Here is a 16,056-nt window from a genome sequence, read left to right on the forward strand (position 1 = left end):
ATATAACATAATATATAAATAAAATAACAAACTATGAAATAAGGAATTTCTCTAAAATATCAAGTTTTTCCAATTTTCATAGATTTTGCTCAATGTGTGTGTTTCAAAACCCACCAAATGCCACTATTTATAGACAATTTGGCAACTAGAAGGTGGATTACATAAACACTAATAATGTGTAATGTTGAGACACATGAATAACACTTTGGGAAACGCGGACATGACACATGGTCAATGAACACTAAGAGTATCTAATGGGCGTCTATTATCATAATATTTATAATATATACAAGTTTATTCAATAAACTTTGATACTGTATCTATTTAGTTCTTGAACTATTAAAAGTATATAATAAGTTTTAAAACTTTCAATTTTGTGTATAATAAACTTTCAATTTTATGTATATCGTACTTGACAAAGTAAAAAAATTTCAAAAATTAATTGATCTATTAAATTTAAGTTTGAATTTATGTCTAATAATGAAATAATGAACTTTTAATTTTGTCCCCCCAAAAAAAAAAAAAGTTATGTAAACTTTGAGATTGTAACCCAAAACTAATACTTGTATTAATTAAACTCCTCTAAAATTTCATAATTGAATTAATTTAGAATTTTTGTCAAAATATTTTTTAGAACCATTAACATATAATTTCACATGTGCACAAGACTTCTTTGGTTTTTTGTTTTTGTTTTTAAAAATTAAGCTCATTTCATCCATATTTCTTACATTAATTTATATTTTTCTTAAGTACACTAGTTGAATTCTTAGTTAAATTCTAAAAACAAAACAACTTTTTGAAAGCTTACTTTTATTAGTTCTCAAAATTTGGCTTAGTTTTTTAAACCATTGATTGAAAGGTAAATAACAAATGAAGAAATTTAGAGGTGGAAGTGATGTATAAGTTTAATTTTTAAAAGCAAAAACTAATGATTAGGACCTTAGTATCTAACTTTTGTTAATATGAGGGGTTGTTTTCATCTCTTGTCTTCCTTTGTTTCCTCTACTTTCTTTAGCAATAATTATGTGTTGAAATTGGTTTAACTTTGGAAAAAGAATAATTATATTTTAATAATATTTATTTGATTTAAATGGAATTAGGTGAATAGTAATAAATAATTAATCAAGGGTCTAAATTGATTCAACTATAAATATTTTAATATTATAAAAATTTAGTATTGAAATTATTGGATGTTGTAATTGACACAATCAAAAACTTAAGAGCATATGATAGATTGTTTACAAAAATTATCCAACCAAAATAATTATCAAAATTAGCTACCAATATTCTTCTTTTTTTTTCCAGAAGTACCTAAGAATGCTAATTTCACCACTCATTCAAATAAACAAATTTGAGCAAAAAAAAAATGTGAGATTAAAATCTATATACACAATATAACGTTTTGCAATTGGATCTTCTTTTCTTTTACAAAAATAAAAGAAATTTTTGTACCATGAGTCATTCTTGGCCTCTAAATAATTAATGAACCATCCAATAAACAAATGAAAACTAACTTTATGGTTACGTCAAAGTACACTACCATGTTTCATACAATATCTTGTTAGGAATGATCATATCTATCGCATAGCCCTAACATGATGATCTTCTCTATCCTGATCTTCAATTTTCTTCACTTCACCGCAATATACATGGCAAAAGCATGACAAAGTGAGAAAAATGAAGATCGCAATAAATATAGTCCTCACATTAGGGCTACAATAGACATGATCATTTTTAATGCGATACTATATAAAATGTGATAGTGTGCTTTGACATAAACAGAATGTTAGATTTCATTTATTTATTGAGGTAAATTCATTAATCATTTTAGAAGACTGAGAATGGATCATCGATACAAAAAAAAAAACTCAAAGTATTATACTATATATATGCAGGATCTTCAAACCTATAATATGCTTACTTAATAATGCTTTCTAATTCGTAGTATTTAATTAACAAATTATTTAGTACATTTTAAATAGCAATTAGATTAAATTTCTCATATACAATCAAGGAAGAAGTTGAAGTCGCAGTTTTAGTTGCTAAAGTTTAAGTTTAGTATCATTTTGATTCTTGAATTTTCATACTTAACATTTTAGCCTGTGAGGTTTGGAAAAATATTTTATTTGGTCAGTATCTTTAGTATTTACAAATCTGATGGCTTTCTTTCTTCTCCATCCTCCCATCCCTGGCTGTTGTCGTTTCATCTACTTTTCCAATTTTATTTTTCTCCATTAGACACTTCCTCCTTGAATCTATTGAATTTCATGACTCGATTACTTGATTACTCAATTTAAATTCGATTAACTCCAATTTGATCTTAATTCTTTTAAGATGCTCCAAATGACCTTAAATCTATCAATCTCTACAAAATAGACAATAAAGCATGTGACATTAATGAATCAAGCCTAAATAAAGAGCATAAAATAGCACATTTGCTATTATTAGGGTATCTATATGAATTAAAGCCTAAATTTTTCAATGTCCTCTAAATGTCCTTAAATCACTCAATCTCTACAAAATAGATGATAAAGTGTGTGAGAGTAATGAATCAAAGCATAAAACAGCACATTGAAGGTGTTATCATGAAATTATCTACGTGAGTTTAAATTTGACTTTTTTCCAATTCAAGATAACTTCAAAGAAATTGATTGTACACAAGTGTTGAAAATTTCTATATTTATGTTTAAAATACCTAATGCAATTTTTGAAAGTTAAGTAAAATTTTGAAAATGAGTTACTAATAGTTTTCCGCCCATGTACTAACAACAAATGTATTTTTGAATTTTTTTTAACACATGGATATTAATAAAACTCTTAAAAGTTCAAAGGCATCTTTGAAGAATTACTAATGGTTTTGCAAAAAAAAGACTAATGACAAGGATATTTTCTTAACTCTTTTTTTTTCTTCTAATTTTGGGTACTAATGAAACTTTTGAATGTTCAAAAATTAGAAACATAATAAACCGCTCTTGTGTTTTCTATAATCTAGGCTTTTTTTTTTTTTTCAAAGTTGATTTTACCATTATAATTGTTGAGAGTGAATTTTGGCTTGATGGAACAAAGCAAAAAAACAAAGATAAAATGAGATAAAATAAGATTTGATCTAACTTGCTTGGGATTAGAAAAAACTGGCATCCTAATCTCAGAAAGTTTAAGTTAAACCTTTAGATTAAATCCTTATAAATACCCCATTATGACTTAGACTTCTTCTCTCTATTATTTAGTTCTCATACAGACTTTGACATCACTGCATCAGTGTCCTTTTTCTTTATTTTACAAATCCTCTCTTTTTCAAGTTACAAACCTATCGTTCTTGTCACTTGAAGGTCAGATTTTTTTTTTTTTTTTTTTTTTTACTAAAATTTGGGATCAACAGAAATAATGATAATATAATAAAATTTTTGTTTGCCCAAAATCAAGCAATATCCAAATATTTTGGTCAATGGGTGGAAGATGAGAATTTTAAAAAAACATATCAAGTTCAACTTCTCAATCTCCCAACAAATTGCAATAAGAAATAATTTTAAATTATAAAAATATTAAAGTATTTCTTAATTTATAGTCTTAAATAACAAGTCAAGCAAGTATGAAAGAGTGAAAGAATAAACTAATTTGCTCATTTATTTTAATTTCGGTTACGTGAAAGATAAACTTCAATTCTATGACATATTTTCTCCTTTGAAAAAATAAGTTTATGATTGTATATTCTTTATAAACATGAACTTTATGATTATTTTTCTTTTGATAATATTGACAGGATTTTAATATGGTTGAGAAAAAACCAAGCAGAAAAATACTTGAGAAATTAAAAAATAAATAAAATAAATAACAAAAATATGAAACACGATGTAAAAAACTCTAAATTTGAAGAAAAATTATGATCCATTAGGAAAAAAATAACTATGTAAGAAATGGTTACAATGACATAAAATAATTCTTTTCCAGATTTCAATGACAAAAGCATCATTATCTCAAAATTTGTGTATAATTCACATCATTTTCTCACCCTAAAAAATTAGAGAAAACATAAAGGAAATTTAATTAAAGTTAGCATACTTAACTTTAAAGTATTTCTATCTCGAAAAGTTTGAAACCAAAATCACAGGTTCTTTTTACCGTTTTTGGAGCCTATCACTTTCTTGCCCTTTTTACCGTTTTTGGAGCCTATCACTTTCTTGCTTTTCCGGTTTGGGACAATCACTCTGCAAATATTTTGTAAAAATCCCAACAAATATAGTCACTTCAGGACCTTTCTATTTTGTTAACAAAAATTTTAAAATATTTTTTTTTCATATATTTTCAAATTTGCTCTCTCTCCAAATTTTTATAATATCTATTTTAAATTCAAAATTTAAAAATTTTCTTTAGTTGAATTCTTGAATTTTGTTTGATTTTTTTTTTCATTATAAATTAAATAATATAAAAACAAGAGTTTGAAACTAAAAATAATTGAAACCTACTTAGACAAAAATATAGTTTTAGTAATGATCATAATTATAGGAATAAAATTCATTCAATGAATTTTTTTTCCCAATTACATTGGTTTGGGTTGAATTAAGACATAATGATTCGTCTAAACTATAAAACGTCATGATTTTTAGAAGTCATTGATTAAAATTTTTTAAAACATCGTTTTGGTTTCTTATACTCTAATTTGGGGTTTGTTTAATTTTATTGCATATACTTTTAAATGTTCAATTTGAGTCTCTATATTTTTAATAAATCTTAAATTTAATCCTTCAAAGTTAAATTTTATCAAAATTAGTTAATAATGATAATAATTTCGTGCAAAGAATATATATGAATATGTTTACAAAAACTTATATTGAAAAATGCCAATAAATAACAAAAAAAAAGAAAGTTTTTGAAGAAACCAACAATAAAAATAAAAAGTTTGAACTAAATTTACGATTTCATAGTAGTACACTGGACTAAAATTGGAAAGTAAATATCTTCCTCAAAAAAAAAATAATAATAACTGACGATTGCAAATGTCATTTATATGTTTATTTCGACAGGTTTTAGATGTCATAAAACATCCAATTATGGTAGTTTTTTTTTTAATGAACTGTCATGACACTACTCTTTCTTCAATGGCAGATTCAAATTCTAAAAAAAGAGTCAGGGAGTATAATTATTATAATCTTTCATGGTTATGAAATTTCATATTTGTTGAGTTGTCTAGAGAAATTCTTTAGACTTTAGTCTAGCTATCTACAATTAACTCAAACCAACAAATTTGAAACACGTTTTATTTGAAGATATGAACCACTGTGATTCCTAACTCAAAAACCCTAGAACACTCAAAATCCTAATGGAAGATTAGAAGTGGACTATCTTCATAATCTAGTGATCAATGGTAAGATAAAAACAAAGTCCTTTAACTAATATCACATTTGAATACTCAACCAGTGTGAAGATCAAGCCTTCTTGAATGTTCTAGAGATGCAAATTGTAAAAGAAATCACATCTTTAAAAGTCGAAATTTAAGACCAAGCTCTAAACTCAAAATCCCAATGAATTCGAGAGAGAAAAAAAAAGTACATGAAATAGAAACTATGTTGCATTTAGCCTTACAATAACAGTAGGGGGATGTTTGAGGAGCAGAATTGGATATACTAGTCTTTGATTTAATCTATTGGGTTTGTGAATTAAGAAGTCCATGTTTGCCATGCAAACTATTTCAATCTGCATTTAGAAAGTTAATGTTCAGGATATTGATAATTTTAGTTCAGATTCAAAGCGGCTATTTGGTACGCAAATTATATTAGTTTAAGTTCAAGATTTATGTATTTGGATTGTTGATAAATTCTTAAATATGGATTTAGGGTTTAAGGTTGTTTATGACTTTTTCTAGAGGCATTGTATTATACAATTACTACTACCTTAAATAGCATATTTTGTAAATATAAATAAATTGATTTATTCTACCAATTTTTTAAAATGCAATGGATTTTAAATTAGATATTATCTGTCTATTTGGGAATTTTTAGAAAAAAAAAATAATGTAGTTTAATTAAATATGGACAAAAGACAAAAATAGTGTTAAAAATTCTCGACAATAATATTATTTATATAATTAACAACTCTACAATATACTTTACCAGTTGCAGAGCATATAAGTCGAACATGGACAAAAGACAGAGTTGCCATCAGGAATTTACTTACATGTTCACCAACAAAAATATATAAACATGACCAACAATGAACCAATTTCATCCATACAAAAAATATTGTTTACTAAGAGAAAGGGAATCAGTAGGCGTACCCGACTATCTCAACTAGGTTGACACACTCCAAATGCCGTCTTCACATCCCACTGAGAAGAATTACAAATAAAGGAAATAGAAACAGATTTCTCAACAAAAATCACTGGAACAAATTACATAATTAATTTAGAGAAGTGAAAGCATTCCAATTTAAAGAAATATGCTAAATGGTGTAGTCCTCAAAGATCTTAGAGAGAGCACCACATGGAGGCCAAAAGAAAAGTGGTTCCATAGCGATTTGACGAAAGAAAGATTTCTTTCTAACCAAATTTCAGAAATTAGGGCTCGACAGCATTAGACCATAACCATTGGGCTTTAGAGGATAACCGAGGACCCACCAAGATTTAAGCCACGTTATCTCGAATCATGTTGCTGAATACCTAATGAAAATCGAAGGATGCGAGTAGTTTTTGCCAACAGAAACGAGAAACGAGAAAAAGAACAATCCAATACCAGGTGCTCTCCTCACTGTTTGTCAAACATAAGAGACAAATAGTAGGAGAAAGAAGGTGGTTGAACAATTGAGAGAGCCAAATAATAATATCCAAAAACAATAATATTAATTCTTATCGAATTTTAGTCACTTTCATAATTTCAATGAAATTTTTTTATTTCTTGTTTCAACAAATATTGAATCATTTATGTTGGGGTTCGTCATCAACCTTGTAGAGTGGCTTAGCCTTAGGATTGAAGCTAGTCTCTTGGCATGATTCTTCATCTAAAATAAATAAATAAATAAATAATAGTAATAAAGACCTTGCCTCCTTTTTTTTTCTATTTGATATTCGTGAGTGTCCAAACCAGCTTATTTGCATAACAACCTTGCCTATTAAGTATTACTTCGTGAATGGTCACCTCATGGGCAACTATGTTGAGGTGATTCATTTGGTAGGATTCTCATCTTTGTTTATAAGAGTCTAGAGAAGATAGGAACTTCAAAAAAAAAAAAAAGTTTAATAGGGACCTATTGCATACAAAGTTGAAAATTCAAGAACTTATTAGATACTTTTTAAAAGGTTTAACACTTGTTAGATAAATTCATAGACACCCTTTGAAATTCAAAGTCCTACCAGGTATAATCTTAAATAACTAATGCAAATTCAATAGAGGGGCATGCAAAATTTCCGCAAGTTTGCTCATGATATTTGAACCATTTCAACAATTAACAGATTTTTCATAAGAAAAAAAATGAAAGAATATACAAGCATACAAAAACCAAACCTATAGAAAGGGACTCCCTCCACCAGAAAGGACTTCAGCTATAAAAGAAGGAGGCTCCCTAAACAATTAAATAATTAACGGATATCTCTGCAAAATATTGAAAGAAATTCATACTAGGGATTTTTACATGAAGATGATGGGTGAATTAAAATAATTTTCTTTTTCAAGAAAAAAAGGCAATAACTAAACAAATTTTGACTTTTAAAACATACCTTTGAAACTGAAAATGAGCAAATACGGGAACCTCTTTGACGTATCCAAAATGAAAAAGAAAACACACCTACAAAATTATGATAAATCGTTAACAAATTATCTTCACACTTGATATTGATTCTTAAAGAACATATCATGCAGAATAAACAAATGTACACAGGTGAAACAAAATACCTAATAACCATGCTTTCTTTTGGTAACAGTACAGAAGGGCGAGTCTAGCAACCTAGAAACTCAAATCTCTACTATAATTACAATCCCCTTTGAACTTTCCACTGACAAGAATATCATAGGTAGTATTATCAGGAACAAGACCTCTAGCAAGCATCTCATCATGCAACCTAAAAGCCTCTTGCAAATTCCCTTCCTTAAAGTGCCCAGCTATCAATGTGTTATAAATCAGAACACTAGGAGTCATGTTTCTTCCGTTCATATCTTCCAAAATCCTGTGTGCGTTCTCCAATTGCCTTTTGTTACAAAGACCATTGATTAGAACTGTGTATGTTTGATCATCAGGCAATATACCCTTGGAAAGCATTTCATTGTAGAGATCTGATGCGTAGAGAAGTCTTCCTTCTTTCAGCAGTCCATCAATCAATGAGGTATACGTTATCAAATCACATGGAATACCCTCATTCACCATATTCTTATATAAGTCAATAGCTGCTTCCATGTTGTTCAGATTCTTAAACCCAGTAATCATGCTATTGTAAATGATAACATTTGGAGATAAACCAGCTCCTAGAAGTTCATTAAAAAGTTCATGTGCACTTTTCATATCCCTTCTTTTGCAAAAACTGTCGATGAGAGTGCCATATGCTGTAACGTCCAATTCAAGACCCTTCCTTTTCATATCATTCCACAACTTTAAAGCAAGATCTATATTATTGCTTTTACAAAATCCATCAATCAAGGACGTATAGGTGACAACACTAGGAGTAATGCCAACTTCACACATTTCCCTATAAACATCCAAGGCCAAATTAATGTCATCTTCCTTGACGAAACCATCAATAATAATATTGTAAGCCATACACGTAGGAACAAAGCCTTGAGAAACAAACTTCTTAAACAAATCTCTTCCCTCAGAGGTACGACCAGCTTTGCACAAACCTTTGATTATAGTGCCTGATGTGACGTCTGTGGGGAGAATGTTAGCATCCATCATCCTGTGAAATATACTAAAAGCATTGTCAATATCACCTTTCTTGAAATAACCATCCATTAGAATAGAAAAGGTATATACATTTGGGGTAAAACCATTATCTAGCATCTCCTTGTACACCTTACATGCTGCATTAATATTACCTTCTCTACAGTGACCGAGCATTATGTTATTGTAAGAAACTGCATTAGGGCTGATACCCTTAACAATCACCTCATCCCATAAATTGCAAGCTTCATTAACCTTACCCTCCTTACAAAGCCAAGACAATAAAATATTAAACGTGTAAACATTTGCAAGACCGCTCTCAACTGCGTCATTAAAAATCATGAATGCATTTTGCAAAGATTGACATTTCAAATACCCTTGTATTATAGAATTCAAAGAATAAACACTTGACCGAATGCCCTTAGTTTTCATTTCAGAGTAAAACTCACATGCCTTTTCAATATTCCCATTCTTACAACAACCATCAATCAGAACTGAGTATGTAACTTCGTTGGGCACCAGACCACTCTCGCTTATTTCAGTCACCAGATCTAAAGCACTTCTCAGGTCTCCTTGCATGCAATAACCCTTCATCAAACTTGTTGCAACAGCCAAATTCATAGACTTCCCAAAATTGACCATGTCATCTTTCAGCCTCAAAGCCTCTGCCATGTTCCTTTCCTTCACACAAGCAGTAATAACACTTGTAAATGTATCATCGGAAGGAACCCAACCTCTTGCCCTCATCTCTCTTAACAAAGACAGAGCATATCCAGAGTTCGGTTTCAAACAAACCACATGGACAAAAATACTATATGCTTTTTTATCAAGTTCCACTCCTCTTTCTTTTGCTTGTAAAAAATGTTGCTCTGCCTCCAAAATATTCATTTCCTTCAAACAAGCACGCAACATAATATGCAATGTAAAACAGTCACCTGGAACTCCTACCAGCAACATTTTGTTATGCAATTCCCGTGCTTCGCAAATCATGTTTTTCCTAACCATGGCAGTCAAAAGAATATTCATATACCGAACTGATGGCGTTATATCAAATTCTACAATTTTATTAAAACAACAAAGAGCTTCTTCAATTTTGTTAGCTCTAACGTAACTACTCAACAAATAATTAAAAACCTGAATATCCAATGAAAAACTGTAGAGTTTTGTGCATTCCACTAAACGGTCCATAAGACAAGTAGAGGGGCCTGAGTTTCCTGAAGCAAATTTATTGAGCAAATACTGAACTTCTCTGTGTGTCTTTTCCGAATTCATCAAAATGAGAAGCAAGATACATAGAGCATCAGTGCACTTGACAAATTCCATCTCCTTCTTAATCCTTTTGAAGTACTCTAATGCTGATTCTGGATCACTTTTGCTGCTTAAAAGAGTGTTTATCACATGACTTTCAGATAGAGCTGAATTGAGAGAGGTGTCACATTTTCCATTAATGGACTCTAAAGAAACTAAGTTGCTCTGACATGCCACCTTAGAAGAGGTTTCAACTGAAGCATCGTTGTTGTGCTTGATATGCTCAGAAGATAATGACCGTAAAATAGTCTTTATTGGAATTTCTGATTGCAAACCAAAAGATTTGTTTTTAAAAAGAGAGCTGAGAAGCAATGATGAATTTGATGAAAGATTTCTCATGTCTATTTCTTGAAAAGTGCCTTAGAACTCAAGGACACAGTTGTACAACCCCTATAGAACAAATCCTGTTCAAGTAAGGTCGTCGATAAAAGTGCCTAAACAAACAAAAATAAATACTTAGAATGAGCAGATTGAAGAGAAAGAGTAGAACCATGAGTTTAAACTGAGAAAAAAATGTGATAAGTTCCTGACACGACCAATCAAAACATATATTAGATTTCATATATGAATCAACAAAGAAAACCAATGAAATCAAAATTCACAACATCCATTGAAAGCTATAACAAATATACATCGGTAATGAATAGTGAATAAAACCACAAAGTTATCATCTCACATGCTCAGGGTGAAAGGAAGTAGACTGGAGATTGGTAAAATAAAAAAACACAATTTTTTTTTCTTTTTTTCTTTTTTTGGTTAAGGAACTATTTCATTTATTGAATGAAATATCCAAAAAAGTACAAAAAATGGAAGGGCCCAATCATAGGAATACAGATGATGTTTCCAAATTGTAAGAAGGAAAAAAACGTATGTTAAATTACCACTTAAGGTATGTATCAATTTCATATACCGCAAACCTCTCAAACTCCAAGTATGCATCACTTTCATGCACACCAACCCTAGAACATTAGTTTCATGCACTAGAGCCCCTTGACATGCACCATTTTCTTGTAGTTAAGAAGGTTTTCATGACTTTAATAAGCATCCACACATGCATGAGGTCTCATATAGACAATCATTTTCCAATTCGTGCAACATAATAGCCCATTCCTTCATAATCACATCAAACTTGACATGCATAACGCGCATAACATAACATTCATGACTTCCATGAAACAAGACTTTATTAAATAAAAAGAGAAAGTTTCATAAACATTCTTTCACAATTCAGGGCTTTATCAACCTTGCCTTCAAGGCTTTCCAACACTAAGGTTATTTCAAATTAAGTTCCAACCATTACCAAAATGTAACTTGTCACTACTTAGAAGTCCTTGATAAACCTGGATCAAATTTTATCCATAAGATCTTAAACCAAAGTTGCTCTGAAGCTTAAATTAAACGCTATTAACTTACCTCAACAAATTTCCAGCAACCAAATAAATTCTCCTTCGACTTACAAATGTGGCAGTCCAATCCTAAATCACAATCTCAGATCAGTTTCAACGTTTGAGACCCAATCAAGCCTTCAAGAATTTACCCAAGAAATTTCTGACTCAAGGTCGCCTCTCCTTAATATAACAACCTGTCCATGTAAAAATTCCAAAATTTAAAGTTCAATACATAATGTTAAATAGTGAGTTCAAAGAGAGATTGAACTGTATTACCCACTGAAAAATCACCACAGAAAACTCAATACCTTGCTTTATAATGTTCCGAACTATTCAAAAACTGAGATCGGAAGCCGGAACCAAGTGGGTAAGTCAACTCAAGGTCCAACGAGTCGTGGGTAACGTAGACAGATGCCCAACAAGGAAAATTCAGCGTTTTGGGCTGCTGCTGCTGCACGTGGATCTTGTACAACCGAGGGCGGCGGCAGTGTACATGCAGGCGGTAGCCGGCGACTGAAGACGGCAGCAGCTGCGACGGAGAGAGAGAGAGAAGGAAAACGCTCTGCTTACCTCCAACGACTGCTCCGGCGTTCGACGGTATCAGCGTGACTGCTGACGTGGAGAAGGCGATCGTCGGCGGGGATGCTGGCGTGAGGGGAGCGGTTGAGAGAGAGAATGATTACAGGGAGAGTGATTGTGCGAGAGAGAGGGCGAGTTGAGGAGTTGCGCGGCGCTGATAGAAAATAAAAATAAATAACAACTGAAATTGGTCATTTTTTTTAATTTTTATAATAAAAGATAAATCCTAATTTTGGGGTTATTTAGATTGGGGTTATTTTGAAAGTTAATTGGTGAGAGTTTTTTTTGTCGCCGAAGAGACACATTTGGAAATATTTTATTATTTTTTTTCCGTACGCTGTATTAAAAAAAAAAATCGGTCAGAATGCGTTAATAGATACATTATGATCGGTTTTGGCGTTTCCCCTCTCGTTTTAGCATAAAAAACCAAACTTCTTTCCTTCATTTCACCGTTTTCATCTTCTCCTTTACAGATTTCATCCTTCTTCACCGATTTCATCTTCTCCTTCACAGATTTCATCCTCCTTCCCTGAAACCCTCATTTCATCTTCACCCAAAACAAAATTTCTTTCATTTCTTCCACATTCTTCATTTATTTTCAAATACCGATCATTTTCTACCTTCATTTGTTTCAGTCTAGTATTTTATTTGTTAAGTTGATATATTTTTGTTATTTAATTTTGAATTAAGTTTTTGATAATTTTTAATGGTTTTTTTAATATTTATTTTGCTTATAGTGGATATTATTCAAAGTTTTTTTGGTAAGTTGGAATATTAGATAAGGTGCAAATTTTTTTTTGATAATGTGCAATATTTTTCTTTTAATAAGTTGATATATTTTTTATAGTTGGTTATCATAAGGGAGAATTACATGTGATTAATATTGTATTATATATGTAGTTCACTTTACTGGTTGGTATTTGGTTGGTACTCTGTTGTTGCTTTTCTGATTGGTATTTGGTTGATATTTAACTATCAAAATGAGTATGTCTTATTTGGTTAAATATAATAAAAATATATTTTAGAATGTTCAACTATAATTTTTAAAATATTACATCATAATCTCAAATTATTTATGTTTAAATATATAAAAAAAAAAAAAGTCATTAATAAAAAAAATAACGTTCTTAATGGAAAAAAATAAATCTAAAAATAGGTTGCAAAAATATTTTAACGAATTCTAAAAATAGGTATTTAAATATGTTCTTGATGGAAAAAAAATAAAATTTTTTAAATGTAAAATTTATATTTAAATCTTTTTTTATTTTGCCAAAATTTTAAAATTTATTAGTAGTTTTTAATGTAAAATTAAAAATATGTAAAGAAAAGAATAGTAATATTACTTTATTTTGTGGAGAAAAGAAAAAAAAACTAAAACAAATTAAAGAAAGAATTTAAAATTAATAGCGGTATTGAATTTAAACTAAAACGTTCAATTATTTATGTTTAAACACATAAAAAGGTCATTAATAAAAATAATATTACATAATAAAAATAATTTTTTTTCATACTTTTAGTAAAAATAATCTAACACAAATTTTTAAAAATGAAAATTTATCCTTAAAATTTTAACAGAATCTACAGAGTCTCTTGTATAAAATTTATACCACTAGACTGACATCTGATAACGGCATTAGTGGAACGATGGCATCAGGAGACACACACTTTCCACATGTTGCATGGAGAGTATACAGTTACACTTTAAGATGTAGCCATCCAATTTAGACTCCCGATTAATGGAAGACCATTGATCGGGTCTCTAAATTATGATTGGGAACAACTTTGCCCTTCTTTTAAGCGTAAACACGAATGACGTCATTCTTAAGGGAGATCATCTAAGCCTGCCATGGTTAGCTGATCAATTTAACAACTTCGCCCATCTACCAGACCATGCAGATGAAGAGGACCTACAACGATATGCTCGAGCATACATTCTCACGTTGATTGAAGGATTGGTATTTTTCAAAAAATCCAACAGTAGAGTGCACCTGATGTATCTTCCTCTCTTGGTGGATTTTGATGTTGTTGGGACTTACAGTTGGGGCGTTGGATGTCTTACATGGTTGTATAGGCAACTATGCAAGGGTGCGAAAAGACATTGCAGGCCTACTTTTATTGCTACAAATTTGGGATGGGATCGATTTCCTCTTCTAACACCTCGACGACACCATAGATACGAGAATACTTAGGCGATAGACCACTTACAGTAAGGTAAGCATACTTATCTCATTATTGTTGTTTTCATTATGAAATACCAATAGCTAAAATTTAACTTATGATTGTTGTAGATGGAATGACAACTGTTATGTAATTAGAGCACCTACGCATGTATTAGTACAGTATAGATACATACTTGATACACATATGCCTAATTAGGTAATATTTTATTCATTCATATATTATATATTCATAATGTTTCAATCTTATGGTTAATTCATTTTTTGACACATATGCATGCAGATTATTTGGGAGCCATATAATCATCTGATCCAACTATTGTCGCCATACTGTCTCGATGGCAATGAGATATGGACATCTAGATGTCCACTCATATGCTTATTTGTTGTGGAGTGGCATCACCCAGATCGTATGATGCATCAATTTGGGATGTTGCAACAAATTCCTCAACCTTGCAACACAGATGCTCGACTTCATTCACACGATCTAAGGGACAGACATGAGCGAGATTGGATTGCATATTTGGCTCCTCAAATTAAAATCTGGGAAAATCGACAGAGTTTGGTTGTTAATGAACCTCCTATTAACAACGGTGTAGGAACTGAGCCTGGATATATTGAATGGTATTCCACTATGAGCAGGCGGTACATAACTAAAGCGGGAGCAACCTATCACTTGTTGGTATGAGTTTATTGTTTACTATGATTGTTTGATTTTATTTTTTTATTGCACATCAAAATAAATTTTAAAGCCATTAACTTGTTACTCAATTCTTTTTCAGGCCGAGCTTCCAAATTTGTCAATATCTGCTTAAAAAGCTTTGCGTAGACTCACCTCGATATATCGAGTGCGATATTTCGATGGTGATGTTCCAATGGAAGAACGAGGTGATCCAGCAAGACATGAGGATGTTCCTATTCGACCTAATGTTCAGAATGAATATCCAACAACGCCACTCGATCAGTACACTTCCATGATGTCCTCTCTCTCAACATTTGATTTTTTTCCAACAACCCTCAGTACACTAAGCATGGAAGAAGGACAAACTTCACATGTCCATCCAAATATCCATGACCAGTATGTTACATATCGACAACATAGTGAGGGTATACACTTTGCAGAGGAAAGTCAACCACCAAGTGTAAGAGGTCGTGACGATTGTGGACACTATGTCACTTAACATGATCGATCTAGACATAATAGAGGATCTTCTTCCAGTCGTGAATAAAGAACATTGTACATATAATTAAATTTATTAATGAAATTCAATTACGAAAATGCACTTGCAGTCTACAACACATCCTAAAAAACCTTGACTATTATTTACAATAGTCGAAAGTTAATTTTATATTTTTGCATAAGTTTCTAATAACTTTAAACAAAAAAAAATAATTTGAAATTAAAAATTAATATTGAGTATATCAAATCAATCATAGCAATTTTTTAATCTCAAAATCATTATTGTTTATACTGTTAAAAAAACTAGTAATATTACTATCAAAATAAAAAACGAGATTAGTGAGATAGTTGGTTTTGGGTAAGAATGATTTAAAGTTAAACAAATGAAATATTATTAACGGTAAAAAAACATAAGTAATGAAAGAGTTGGTTTTGGCTTGTTAAAATAATGAAAAAAATAATAGCAAAAATATTTTTTTATTATTATTTTTTTTTGGAAAATTTCACTAAGCGAGCATTTAGATATTACTAAGCAATCGGAGAGAATACGAAGCGATCATTTACT

At 30.6% G+C, this 16,056-nt stretch overlaps 1 protein-coding gene across 6 annotated transcripts; it reads right to left on the minus strand.

The window, feature by feature from the left end:
- Nucleotides 1-5,455: 5,455 nt before the first annotated feature.
- On the minus strand, nucleotides 5,456-12,319 carry LOC120087729 (uncharacterized). 6 transcript variants are annotated; one of them, XM_090306254.1, is made up of 7 exons: nucleotides 11,864-12,319; nucleotides 11,581-11,749; nucleotides 7,881-10,601; nucleotides 7,706-7,773; nucleotides 7,494-7,580; nucleotides 6,272-6,322; nucleotides 5,456-5,691 (listed from the first exon to the last, which is right to left on the minus strand). In XM_090306254.1, exon 3 carries the CDS (start codon nucleotides 10,504-10,506, stop codon nucleotides 7,933-7,935), a length of 2,574 nt encoding a protein of 857 aa, XP_090162380.1. In that variant the 5' UTR covers nucleotides 10,507-10,601; nucleotides 11,581-11,749; nucleotides 11,864-12,319; the 3' UTR covers nucleotides 5,456-5,691; nucleotides 6,272-6,322; nucleotides 7,494-7,580; nucleotides 7,706-7,773; nucleotides 7,881-7,932. The 6 variants fall into 6 exon arrangements, with proteins under 6 accessions (XP_090162380.1, XP_038900541.2, XP_038900540.2 ...); XM_039044613.2 differs by lacking the exon at nucleotides 7,494-7,580 and having other exon boundaries at nucleotides 11,864-12,317; XM_039044612.2 differs by lacking the exon at nucleotides 5,456-5,691 and having other exon boundaries at nucleotides 6,044-6,322.
- Nucleotides 12,320-16,056: the final 3,737 nt, after the last annotated feature.

The sequence above is a fragment of the Benincasa hispida genome, chromosome 10 (assembly GCF_027475165.1).
Source record: "Benincasa hispida cultivar pf3 chromosome 10, pf3_genome.v1.1, whole genome shotgun sequence".
In the NCBI taxonomy this organism is placed as follows: Eukaryota; Viridiplantae; Streptophyta; class Magnoliopsida; order Cucurbitales; family Cucurbitaceae; genus Benincasa; species Benincasa hispida.

Coding starts and splice junctions, on each gene's coding strand:
- LOC120087729 (XM_090306254.1), bottom strand. CDS start 10,506: ATGAGAAATCTTTCATCAAATTCATCATTGCTTCTCAGCTCTCTTTTT.